The following is a 13,782-nucleotide window of genomic DNA, read 5'->3' as shown; positions in this document are numbered from 1 at the left end:
CCTGGCACAAAAAGTGCTTCATAATATTAGCTATTCTTATTGATAGATGCTTAGTCAGCAAGTAAGTTTTTGTGAAATTACAGCATAGATGGTTAGCATTCTCTGGAAACAGCACCAAGTTCTGCCAAGCACTTCAGTCATTATTATGTAAGTTGTTAGGAAAGTACACACTACCCAAACCCTGAAATGGCGGCTCTGGGCAGAACCCAAATTGTTCTTTTAAATGAGATGATGTTGCTATGGTGCCCTCTTGTGGTTATTTTGGATGCAGTGTTTACAAAATTAAAATTGGAGCAGTAACTTTATGCTTTGAAAGTTCAGATGGGAGAAATACTTAATCACTTTATTTTTACTTCAGAAAGGGTTTTGAAGTGACAACAAATCCTTTTTATCCACAAGTAAAAAATATTCACAGGAATAACTTTTCTCAACCTTTTATTTTCTGTTATAATCTAATATCTTAGTTTTGACTTGGAGTCCCTTCTCTTTATTTTTGTATTACATTTCTCTTGTAGCTATTATTTATTAATCAAAAACTGTAAGCTTCTTGTTTGCAACTTAGATTTTTGAGTAATTTTCAGGTAAATGTTTTTTAATAAGGATTTTGTATATGTAGTGGATAATCATTAGAAAATACAGTGTTTCTTGCCTTATTATTATTTTTGTTATAGGAGATCAGGCAATTTTATAACTATTATTTAGGTAAAAGCTTTTAAAGGACCCCACATTACTAACTCAATTTATCATTTCTATCAGAGGCTATGCTTTCCACTCTAAATCAGCATTTCAAATTACAATTTAATAGTAACAGTATTTAGGTATTAGTAGCTAATCTGCATAATCCTTCAGAAAATATCTTGTCCCTTGAGGGAATAATGAGACTGTGCCAATGCCCTAAATGTGGATGTATTTTTAGTATTAACATTGACTCTTAACATTCATTCCTTTTCTGTGTTAACATTTAGAAACTTGTCCTCATAGGTGAAGTATGCAATTAAGTGAGAAATGCCTATATTAAGTTTTTTTCCTTTCTCTTTTTTAAAGCATTTATCCCCAGAATATTTTTATTAGTCTAAATTAAATCTGCCTTGCTGGTCCAAAAGTAATTAAGCCTCATTTTATTTTAGACTCATTAACATCTTGCCTTGGGTTTAACTCTTGGGTTTAAATTGTAAACAATTTTAGGCATTAAAAATTAGAAGTCATTTTTACTCACATGGATATTGTGATAGAAATTGTTTCTTAAGTAATATGTGCATTCTTATATTTCTAGATACTTTTCTACACAGTAATACACAACTGCACAAAAAGGCATGTAAAGGATATTTATATTGTTACAGTGAGAAAATAAATATTCTACTCAGAAACACAGAAATATGGAAGTGCATCAGGGATTTTTATAGCAAATTGGTTATAATGAAAATTTGAAAACACCATAAAAGTTTATTAATAAAGGGAAGGCTAAACAAAATGTTGTGGATTCATATTATGAGACAGTTAAAAGGGGAAGAGATTTTTATACATGTAATAACCTGACATGGAATATTGACATGGGACCTTTCATATCTGCAGTGATTACTCCTTTGCAGCACAGAGCACTTAAAAGGATTTCTGTCTAAGTGGACTGTTCTAGTTCTCGTCAGCAGGCTAATCCTGTTCTTTGTGGGTTCTTGGTTCTTTAAGTTGATAGTTGTGAGATTTTCAGTTTTATTTTTTATTAGAAGATTTTATATATCATGGGAGTATATGGACCATACTGTTGTGGTCCCATGACAATTTTATCTGGTGGTTATTGTCAAAATAAGACTCCATCCTTAAACTTCTGCCTGGAATTAAGCAATATAATAGTTGAGAAAACCAGTCCTTTCAAAAAGTAGGCAGTGGCATATTCTGGCAAAGTCAATGAATATCCTTGTTCATTTTCTTTTATAGTACAATAGGCACAGGGAACATGCAAGAAGAGGCACAGAGTTGGCTCTCAAGTCTATTGGGGAGGGGCCAAGTGACAAAGATTATTATAAGATGCAAGAAATAAGAGGCAAAGTAGTGTGGATGTTTATAACAGCTAGATCTTTGAGTGAGTCTTCTAGAACAGGTTGTATGCCATCACTAAAAGCGAGGAGAGCTAGCAGAGCTCAGACTCTGAAATGAGTCTGCCTGTTTTTAAGTTCCCAGTGATAATAACTTCTAAGACAGGTCAGAATTAAAGAAATCCCTAGTAGGCTCTGAGCTTAAGAGAGGATAGGAGAGTGCAAAGGATATTTTCCTAGAGAAGGTGATACTTAAGGCATCAAGATATTTAGAGGTATCTAGGTTGATGTTTAAGCAGTGGGTGCAGGGTTTGGAGGTGAGGACTTAACTCTGCTCTATAAGTAGATTCAGTATGGCTGGAGCAGTTGGTGTGAGGGGAAGGAAAGGTTAAATGATGAGTCTAGAGAAATGAACAGAGATCAGGTTTTTTGTATGGTATTCTGAGATTGGATGTTACCAAGGATCTTGGCTGGGAGGTGTGGGCAGCATTATTAGGTCTCTAATTTTTTAGGCTTCTCAAAACACTTAGCTCCCGGATACGTCTTCCAAAGCCCCTTCCCAGTGTATGACCTTTCAAAATGTCTTTCTTAATAAGGAAATTCTGGGATTGCCCCTGTACCTTCTGTTTTGAGCAGATGGTAGAGTCAAAACGGATAAATTCCAACGAGTGCATGGATCTTGTATTACTGACTCATGGGTGTTGACTGGGGAGTGTTTTGTGTCAGATGGGAAACTTGAGCTTGGATGTGAAATTGTAAAGTTTCTAATGTTTGGGTAGACATTGGCAATTATAAAGTGCTGTCATTTTGAGACTTTCATGACCTTATGGGGTAGATTTCACAAAGGATGGCACAGGCTGAAAGATGTTCGAGATTTGCCTGAGGTGATCTAGTAGTACTGGAACTCAAGCCGTGGATGCCAGAGCTTTACACTTTTTTTCTGTACCTCTCAGTCTGCCTCTCTCCTGCTGGTCACAGGTGTAGAGTAAATGACTACAAAATTCCTTAGTCAGCTTTTATTTGGAAACGGGCTAAGGAAACGGTTATTAAAATGAGGCCTTTAAAGTGCTGTGTCTCTTGTTCTAGTGATACCTATCTTTTTGGACGTTGTGTAACAGGGATAAGATGTATTTTGTAAATATTAGGTTTTGGATTCCTAGGGTAAAATAGGAATCTCTCCCCTTGCCAGTTTTGTCACTGGCCAAGTTGCTTAAAACATCTCAGTGTTACCATCCTTTCGATGGGGTAATAATCCCTAATTGGGTAGCTCTTAGGAATAAACAAAATAGTAAATATACTTAGTATAATGCCAGGTACTTATTAGGTGATTAGGCAATGCCTACTTTCCTTTTTACTCCCCATTGCCAAGAGAAGCCACACCCTTTTGATTTTTTTCTTCTGGCTTTCTCATTTCTCCTGAAAGACCTTTTTACTGTATAATGTGCTAACTATGGATCACAAGGGATTTTCTGGGTCATTTGCAGTTTCCAGTGTTCAGCCCTGTTCATCTGAGAGACATTTGCCAAGTATATGACCCCATTTTTAATACGGAAGATACGGTGATTATACATATGAAGCCTGCCTTCTTTTAGCTTTCCAGGCTTCATGCCACCAGTCTTTATCTTCTGGCTGGTTTCTGAGCTCTAGGACTTTTCCATTACGTTAATGCTTTCCTGGATTCTCTTGTTTGCTCTTTGTCTCCTTTGCTGTGCTCTGCTCTGTCCCCAAAAGATGGTTTTCAAGCAGAAGAGTTGGGTGAGCTGTCCACCACTTGTTGCAGAGTCCATCAACTTTAGGTCATTTTGCTTTAAATGATCTTCACTCTTATTAGTGTGTCCCTCTACCTAGCCTGGAATTGTGCTCTCAGTTTGAAAGGAGGGTTGTTGCCTTCTTTACCTCCAGGGTTGCTACTCTTTGTCTCCTCCCAGCCTTTTGTTGTTTCTATTTTGGGTTTAGGATGTCATCTACCTGACTTGGTTGCTCTACCCTCACAAAGGGTGTTTGGAATGAGGAAGGGGGTGGGGCAATGTGTGGCTACTGTAATCTTAACTGGATTATTTGAATCAAGTTCCTAACTGAGCATTCAATTAAGAATACCCCCACAGGGATACGATGTGTTTCCTGAGTATATGTTAAACATATATACACCCTAACATTTAATATTTTAACCCCTTTCAGGTATACTACAATTCAGTGGTGTTAATTGCATTCACAATGTTATGCAGCCATCACCACCATCCATTACCCAAACAAACTGTACCAAACAAAGTCCCCATTCCCCATTTCCCCTTTTGTTTGTTAGTTTATTTATTATTTATTTCTCTCCCCTACCCCTCCCCCCACTGCCCCCGTTGTCTGTTCTCTGTGTCTGTTCTCTGTGTCTGTTTACTGCATGTTCTTCTTTGTCCACTACTGTGTTGTCAGTGGCATGGGAATCTGTTTCTTTTTGTTGAGTCATCTTGTTGTGTCAACTCTCTGTGTGTGCGGTGCCATTCCTGGGCAGGCTGCACTTTCTTTTGCGCTGGGCGGCTCTCCTTTCGGGGTGCACTCCTTGTGCGTGGGGCTCCCCTACGTGGGAGCACTGCGCATGGGCCAGCTCCACACGGGTCAAGGAGGCCTGGGGTTTGAACCCTGGATCTCCCATGTGGTAGACGGATGCCCTAACTAACCACTGGGCCAAATCCGCCTCCCTTGTTTATTTTTTAATGTTGAGTATACCCTGCTGGGGCTCTGTGGAAGATTCCTAAAAGGATATCTAGATTGGGGTTAAAGCTCCCTAGATAAACCTAATATAGTTAAGGTACTGTGGTTAAGGACTGATTAGATAATTGCAAGGAGATTGCATTTTTCAGCTGTGCCTTGGTTTTTGTTTTGGTTCTGCTTTTTGTTGTTTGGTTTTGTGTTTGTCTTGGGAGAATGATACTTAACAGATAAAAGACTTAGCTCCTTCTGATGGGTCTGGTTACAAATCTTACCTGTGTTAGTTTGGAGGAGTTGTTACTTTACTGAGTTTGTTTCTTCCTCTAAATGGAAGGGACAATAATCTATTTAAAGTAGCTGGGATGTGGCATCATGTGAGACACTCAGGAAATGGTAGCTATTAGGGATATTGAGAATGACAGCAATGGCATTATTTGCCAAAATTATCTTGACATTTAACCCTTGGGTTTTTTTAAAAACAGATACCTTTGGTAGGTTTTTAAATGTTTTTAAACTTTTTTATTTTTTATTTTTTTTAAGTCATTCAGCGTCTGAAGAAGCATCTGGTTCAGACTCAGGCAGCCAGTCAGAAAGTGAACAGGGCAGTGATCCAGGAAGTGGACATGGCAGCGAGTCGAATAGCAGTTCTGAATCTTCTGAGAGTCCATCAGAATCTGAGAGTGAATCAGCAGGTTCCAAATCCCAACCAGTTCTTCCGGAAGCCAAAGAGAAGCCAGCCTCAAAGAAGGAACGGATAGCTGATGTGAAGAAGGTATCAACTTTGGTATACAGTACAAATGTATTCTGTGCTAGGCCAGCTAGCAGACCTGTATTTCCTATAGAAAACTCATTAATGAATCTTGATAATAAAAACTCTAACCACATTTTCTAATAATATCCTGTCTGTGGATATAAATTGGGGCTGCTTTCTAACCTACTGATACAGTTAATAACACAGGGCTATAAGGAAAATATTAAGTTACTTGAACCTTCAAATTATAGGGCAAAACAAATTTTTATAGGTTGTCTTTAACAGTTATTTCTGTATGCTGAAAATAATAGAATCATTGACATTTAGATAATGGCAAATAGCCTTTAAATTGACTTGTAGATTGCAATTGTAAAGCTTAGTGTTAGGAAATTATTATCCAAGAGTAAAGACAGTTTTTGTTATGTGGAAGGGAAATAGTTCTTACAGGAAAAAAAATTATCTATACCTTAAACAGTGTTGGTATTCTTTGCTTAATGAAAAAGAGTCTTCCAGCAAAGGTTGCAAAAAGTCAAAAATTAAATTTGAGTAGTATTTTCTCATTGATGCCCAAATTTCAAAATGTATTCCTTTTGGGGAAAATTAATTACTTGGTTTGATAAATTAGACTGCAGCTTATCTTTCAAAATTTTATTTTGAGAGAATTATGTTTTAGACACTAAAAATCCAGAAGAATACTGCTTTGGGGAGTGGATGTAGCTCAAGTGATTGACTGCCTGCTTCCCATGAACAAGGTCCCAGGTTTGATCCCTGGAACAACCTAAAAACAAAACAAATGAAAACACCAACTTGGGGAGCAGATGTAGTTCAGTGGTTGAGTGCTTGCTGCCCATGTACTTAGGTCCTGGGTTCAATTTCTGGGACCTCATAAGAAAAAATACTGCAGGCACTCAACCACTTGAGCTATATCTGCTACCTGGAATACTATTGAGAACTTAAAAATAAGGTGTCTTGGAAAGAAGATGTGGCTCAAGTGATTGGGCTCCCATCTGTCATATTAGAGGTCCAGGGTTCAGTTCCTGGGGGCCTCCTGGAGAAGGCAAGCTGGCTTGCATGGTGAGCTGGCCTGAGTGGAGAGCTGACCCATGCGGTGTGCTGACTTGCTCAGGAGTGCTGGCCTATGTGGAGAACTGGCACAGCAAGATAACGCAACAAAAACAAACTGGAGAGACAATAACGGATGCAGCAGACCAGGGAACTGAGCTGGCGCAAGAGATTGAGTGTTTCTCTCCCACTCCAGAAGGTCCCAGGATTGGTTCCTGGTGCCACCTAAAGAGAAGACAAGCAGATACAGAACACACAGTGAAGGGACACAGAAAGCAGACAACGAGCACAAAAACAACGGGGTGGCGGCCTTTGGGGAAAAAGAAATAAATCAATCTTTTAAAAAAAAATGTCTTAAGGAAATGGAAAGGTATATGATAAATTACATTTTATTTAAGCCGTGTTATTCTGAGATACAAACCTATACTTTGTGTGTGCAGGTTTTTGTAACAGTACAGATAACTTTAAATTAGCTTCAGCAAACCTGAAATTAAAAAACAAATCAAAGGTGCTTAACCTGTCAACAGAATTGTAACAGCAACCATGTTATTTCAGTTCTGTTCCCAGCATAGTCATTGCTTAATTGATCCTCACTAACTGGTGGGGGATGATGATGATGATGATAGTATAGGTATAGAAAAATGAAAGTAATCCTTACTAATTAATGTATCACTAGAGAAGTGAAATTTAGACAATCAAGTATTATACTTTGTTACCTGCTCAGGATTTGGGGGACCTGTCCCAAGAGACAATTCAGGTGGTGACTTTTTAAAAAAAGACCCATTTATATATAAAAATTGCACTTAGGTATCTTGTCCTGAATGTCATTAAATTCAGAAACTTAGCACCCAGGCATGGAGCAGAAGTCCTTGCCCAGCTATCTTTAGAACCTAATGTCTGAGCCTGGCTTTCCTTGCAGGTTCAGATTAGGTGTTTTTTAAAAGAAGGCTGTAACACATGTTTAAATGAACTATTAGGAACAATTATTCTGAAATGTAAAATAAAGTTAGAATATAACTGTCTTTAAAATGGAGAGGTCTTTAGTTGTAGAGATCAGAGGAAACCATGGAAAACATGATTTGTATTATTTTTAGAAATACGTTACGATGAAAGCATTCTTTTTGTGTATTAGCCAATAGAACATAAAGAGAACATTAGTCTCAGTTACTGTTGTGAAATTAGCTAGGTCACATTTGTATCCGGGATGTTATAAGTTGGGAAAAAGAATACAGCCCCATCATTACACATTTCCTGTTGAGTTAGTAATTGAAAATAGGTGGTTTAAGAAGCTACTGAATTGCAGTATTGGCATTCTTACGTGTATCCTGGCAAATTACTTGTTAATGGACTTTCAAGTTTGTGAAATTTTACTGAAATCTTAGTCGACTGCCTGGGATTCACAAATACTAAAACTGTAAAACTGTATTTATTTAAAATTCCCTTCCCCCTCTGTTGTTTGCGCTCACTGTCTGGTCTCTGTCCATTTGCTGTGTGCTCTCTGTGTCTTCCTGTCTTCTCTTTGGGAGGCACCGGAACAGAACCTTGGACCTCCTCTTTGGGAGACATTCAGTTGCTTGAGTCACCTGAGCTTTGTTGTGACTTTCATTGTCTTTTCTCTTTGTGTTTCCTTGTTGTGTCAGCTCGCCATTCCTGCCTGTCACGACAGCCCTCTGTCTTGCTGGTTTTCTCCAGGAGGCACTGGGAACCAAACCTGGGACCTCCCATGTGGTAGGCAGGAGCTCAGTCATTTGAGGCACACCCGCTTCCCTTGTAAGACCTTATTTAACTTAAGATAACGGGGAACTAAGAAAGAAGACAAAGAATTATTAATAAGACTAAATTTCAAGATAAAAGTATGGCTAGCGCCAGGCAAAAATATTAAAATATACTTTTAAGGTTAAGGTGATCAGTTCTAAAACATTAGTAGTATATAAGCTATATTTGCATAGGTCTGTTAACTCTGGAAGACTAGCCAGTTGGAATGATTGGACAGTACCTTTCATGGTCATTTTCTTTTTTTTTTTTTTTTTTAAAGATTTATTTATTTATTTAATTTCTCCCCCTCCCCTGGTTGTCTGTTCTTGGTGTCTATTCGCTGCGTCTTGTTTCTTTGTCCGCTTCTGTTGTCGTCAGCGGCACGGGAAGTGTGGGCGGCACCATTCCTGGGCAGGCTGCACTTTCTTTTCACGCTGGGCGGCTTTCCTCACGGGTGCACTCCTTGCGCGTGGGGGCTCCCCCACGCGGGGGACACCCCTGCGTGGCACGGCACTCCTTGCGCGCATCAGCACTGCGCATGGGCCAGCTCCACACGGGTCGAGGAGGCCCGGGGCTTGAACCGCGGACCTCCCATATGGTAGACGGACGCCCTAACCACTGGGCCAAAGTCCGTTTCCCCATGGTCATTTTCTAAAGTGAGATCTAATGAATTTCTTTGTTTTCTATATATATACCCATTTTACATGGTAGCCTTTTTGGTAGAGTGGTTGAATGATAAACATTAGCTCTCAAAAGGACAAATATGAACACAAGATGACTTAAAGATATAAATAAGCATTACAGCATCTACTGTAATGAAAGTCCCAGTAGTTGAACGAGAATGTCTAACTAGTATTTTAAAATAACTAATAGATATAGTGAAATTTAAATGATTTGACCACCCCCACTTAATTAAAAGTGCCACAAATCCCTGTGTTGAGTAAAATAAATAATTTCATAGCACTAGCAGAGGTCTAAAAATAAGGGTGGGAGTGCTAGGGGTCAGTGGATGGGGCTAGAATAAAGCTCTATTTTTCTCTTCCTTTCTCTGCCAGATTTATTCAGTGTTTTGCATTTGCTGCCTCCACTTTTATTTCCTACCACTTGCTTATTCCTAACTCTTGATTTGGGTCTTTTGTTTTTTCCATTACATAGTTCTATCAGTTGTGGATCTTTTGTTCTTTCTATTATAAAATTCTACCAGTTCCACAATTGTGTAATGAAGGTTTATACAATTTCCACCTTTGTAAACTGAGGACATGAGATTCTATGATTATGTTGGATTTTAGTTCTAAAATGCCCATTCTGGGAAGCAGACTTGGCTCAATGGATAGGGTGTCCGCCTACCATATAGGAGGTCCACATGGGCCTCATTGACCCATGTGGAGCTGGCCCATGTGCAGTGCTGATGAGCGTAAGAAGTGCCGTGCCACGCAGGGGTGTCCCCCACATAGGGATTGCCCACGCGCAAGGAGTGCGCCCCATAAGGAGAGCCGCCCAGTGCGAAAGAAGTACAGCCTGCCCAAGAATGGCACTGCACACACGGAGAGCTGACACAACAAGATGACACAACAAAAACACAAATTTCCAGTACTGCTGATAAGGATAGAAACAGTCACAGAAGAACACACAATGAGTGGACACAGAGAGCAGACAATGGGGTGGGGGGACGGAAAAAAAAAAGCCCATTCCTGTGCCATCTGGTTGGCTTCTTTTTGTGGTCTTGTTCTTCATCTCACTCCAGCATATTTTTTAGGTACTGTTATTTTTTTTTAATTTTTTAAAGATTTATTATTTATACCCCCCCCCCGCATTGTCTGCTCTCTGTGTCCGTTCGGTGTGTGTTCTTCTGTGACCGCTTCTATCCTTATCAGTGGCACCGGGAATCTGTTTTTCTTTTTGTGTCAGGTCTCTGTGTGTGTGGCGCCATTCTTGGGCAGGCTGCACTTTCTTTTTGTGCTGGGAGGCTCTCCTTAATGGGACGCACTCCTTGCACGTGGGGCTACCCTACATGGGACGCTCCTGTGTGGCAGAACACTCTTTGTGCGCATGAGTACTGCACATGGGCCAGCTCCACACGGGTCAAGGAGGCCTGGGGTTTGAACCATGGACCTCCCCCGTGTGGTAGGTGGACGCCCTATCCATTGGGCCAAGACCACTTCCCTAGGTACTGTTGATAACAAATCTTCCCTTGGCTTAATGATGTGTTTTTCTTGGTCTTCTATCAATTTTGTCTTTTGGGATCCACTTTCCATATTTTAAAATGTGAGCATTCTTTGAGTCTCAGCTGTTGACTTCTCTTTTGTATACATTCTGTTTCACTTTTCTAAATATTTTCATGATATTAGCTATTCCCTCTGTTTTGACAACAAGCCTTTATTCTAATCTTGACTTTTAAGCATGTCTTTTGCATATTTTACTTCTTTTAAAGATCATCATTTTAATGCCCCACAATCTGCTCAAATTCATTTCGTCTGAAATTTTTTTTTGAAAGGAACCTATATCCACTTAGCAGTAATTATCTCTGGAGAGGAGAGTGAGATTGGGGATTCAACTGTAATCATTAGACGTTGAGAAATGCAGGGTGTGTGGGAGTATTACACATTTTTCTAATAGGTTTGCTGGTTTGAGCCTTCTTGTAAGATGGTGTTAATATAATGTGGGAAAAACTTTACTCCTTAACTAATCCCTTTTTTAAACTTTACTTTTTGGACCACTGATAAGGATTGTTATTAAAATCAAGTCTTAAAGGCAAAGGACTAATAAATGCTAGAGAATAAAATTGGGTTTATTAGGAAAAGGGTGCCATTGGTTTTCATTCTGAGAACTTATAGCTACATGTTAGAAATACCTGATCTTTATGTATCTGGGATATCAGTATGCACATTGACCTGAGGAAATTAAATGTATGAATGCCCCGGTTCTTACTTAATTAGACATGGTGGGACCCTGGAGCTTGTTTTTTTTTTCAGTGTCTCAGGTCAATGTGCAAAGTTGAAATGTCAAAACATTAGAGAATTTAAAACTTAACAGTAAATCCTTTGTGTTTTTTAGAAGTAATTACTATCTTACCTTGCCATAGATATTCAACTGTAAATTTACATTTTAGTGATGGGTATGGAATACAGTATATTTTAATAACAGTTTAGTAATGAAAAGGGGCACTGGAAACTAATATATTCTAAAACAATATTTCGTATTCTTAAAGTTGGTGCTTTGTTATTTCATAAAAAACTAACAAAACAACCCTTTTGACAAATGCTTTGTTACTTGAATTGTTTTAAATTGAAATAAGTTTGCCTGTAATGAAAATAGTAAATAAATAAATGGGGGTCAAGAAAAATGATTTGTGCATGGTCTGTTAATTTTACAGATGTGGGAAGAATATCCTGATGTTTATGGGGTCAGGCGGTCAAACCGAAGCAGACAAGAACCATCACGATTTAATATTAAGGAAGAGGTAAGAGTAAAGTTTTCAAAGGATATATTTATACTCCCTGTCTTCATTCTTTTCAGCTCTGTTATGTATTATCATTAACAAGACTGAGCATCAGGCATGGGAATTTAATAACTATAATATGAACTTCTATGAACATACCTAGTAAGGCAAGAAGTGAATGAAAATGTAAACTCACCAGAAAGATCATATAATAGTGAACATTTAAATAGAGCAATATAGAACTGGTCTAAAAATTTTTTTTTAATTAAAATTTTTTCTGGTCAAGTTTCTTACAGTGAAATTAATTGTAGCAAGTTTACTTTTAAACACCTTGAGTCCTGGTGTCTCCTATATTTTGTTAAGTGAGTAACTTGCATAATAAACAAGTGTAACAATGGGAATAGCTTCAGATTTGTTCCTGAGAAAGGAAGGGGAGGGTGTTCTTAACCTAAGTAATGTGTTTTTTTAAAAAATTTTTCTAATTTCCTTAAATTTGGTTTCTTCATTTTACTGAAATATTGTTACTTTTAAATGAATTATGTTTCATACATAATTAACTCTTGTCTATCTGTGAGAGATAGATTGGTGATGTTTAACGTTCATATTATGTACCAGATTCTCTTGTTTCTATGGAATCAAACTTCTCACCTTTTCAGTTGTGATATTTGTGGATTTTTGCCTCTTATAAGAGCCACCCTTGTCTCAGTGTAATGTCCTCTTTCTGCATTTTTAGGAGAAATTTGCTTTTCTTAGCTATATAATACCCTTTTGATGAAAGTTAAATATTGATAGCAAAGTTTGTAAGTTGGGAGTGGGGTTTGGTAATTGTACTTTAAAAATATAATTCACCTTAACATCTGTCTTGTATTTGAGATGTTTTATTCTGAGTGACTTCTGAGGTGGTTTTTCTTTGCTTTCTTTGTCCATAGTGCTAGGGCTAGGTTAGTGAACCCTATTTATTATAACCCATCACATAGTTGTTCCTATTTTGTGTATAAATAATAAACACATTCTCTGTAGGGCTTGAGACTTAAGTGCAACAGAAGTTTGCTATTTTGCTTGTTTTTTTTTTGCTTTTTCTTTTAGCTTTTAAATACCTGTGACTGTATAGTGCCTTTGGCATGGCACCATTAGCAAAGCACTGTTGCTTTATGATTGAACATGGTCTCTAATGAATCTAAAATGAAATACGTAAATAGTAATTGCCTTTAGTGGCACACAGGCTAAATGTTATGGATTTTCATTTGATATCCAAAATTGGCCTTGTTCAATATGCATGCTATAAAACATGTGGCTTTTAAGATTTATATTTATTAAAATTGAATAAATTAAAAATTCTGCTTCTTCATGACACTTGCCACATTTCAAGTGTTGAGGAGCCACATGTGGTTGGTGGCTAATGTATTGGTTAGTGCAGATAGAAAATATTTCCATTGTTTTACTGAACAGTATTCTAAAGGTCAAGATGAGATAAATATTTCCTGGCTATAATGATAGCTCAGTAATAATGGACAGACATTAATTTTTAAAGAAAAGAAGAGTGAGCGTCACTAAACAAGTGCTTAGGTTTCTTTCTGTCTAAAAGTTCATATTGAAGAATGCTAAATTGAGTAAATTGTTGAACCAAGATATAGTGTTATTCTTAAGAACTGTGAATTAAAGTCTGTAATCATTTTTCCCCCCCCACTCACTGAAGGCAAGTAGCGGGTCTGAGAGTGGGAGCCCAAAAAGAAGAGGCCAGAGGCAACTGAAAAAACAGTAAGTCTTCCGTGGGGGACATTACTCCAGTAGTTTTCCGTTTTTTTTTTTTTTCCGCTCTGAAGTTGCGTAGGAACATGTCATCATTTCCAGGACTACCTTTGTTGTGTCTTTTAGTCTACCCCAGGTCTCAGAATCTACTTCTGTTTCTCTCATTAGCCTGGGCTGTTGTATACTTTGACTGCCATTGCAGCAGCATTTTAAGTACAGGATTTCCAGTTTAGCATATGGAAGTATTCCACATGGGCATGGGCTATTTCTTGGGGCATATCTACCTTCTTCTGTCT

General features: G+C 38.1%; 1 protein-coding gene across 8 annotated transcripts in view; it reads left to right on the top strand.

Annotated features, from left to right (window-relative positions):
* The window catches only part of CHD2 (chromodomain helicase DNA binding protein 2), a 157,882-nt gene that overhangs the window by 14,404 nt on the left and 129,696 nt on the right, over positions 1–13,782 (top strand). For 6 of the 8 annotated variants that reach the window (XM_058294647.2, XM_058294650.2, XM_058294649.2 and 3 more), the window contains 3 exons: positions 5,271–5,502; positions 11,672–11,758; positions 13,434–13,495. In XM_058294647.2, the coding sequence (XP_058150630.1) occupies positions 5,271–5,502; positions 11,672–11,758; positions 13,434–13,495 (381 nt within the window). The remainder of the gene's footprint in view (positions 1–5,270; positions 5,503–11,671; positions 11,759–13,433; positions 13,496–13,782) is intronic. The other 2 variants (XM_071214344.1, XM_071214342.1) reach the window with 1 other exon arrangement.

Source organism: Dasypus novemcinctus, chromosome 3 (genome assembly GCF_030445035.2).
Source record: "Dasypus novemcinctus isolate mDasNov1 chromosome 3, mDasNov1.1.hap2, whole genome shotgun sequence".
NCBI classification, from domain to species: domain Eukaryota; kingdom Metazoa; phylum Chordata; class Mammalia; order Cingulata; family Dasypodidae; genus Dasypus; species Dasypus novemcinctus.
Note: the sequence above shows the minus strand (reverse complement) of the source record. Positions and strands in the feature narration are given on the sequence as shown.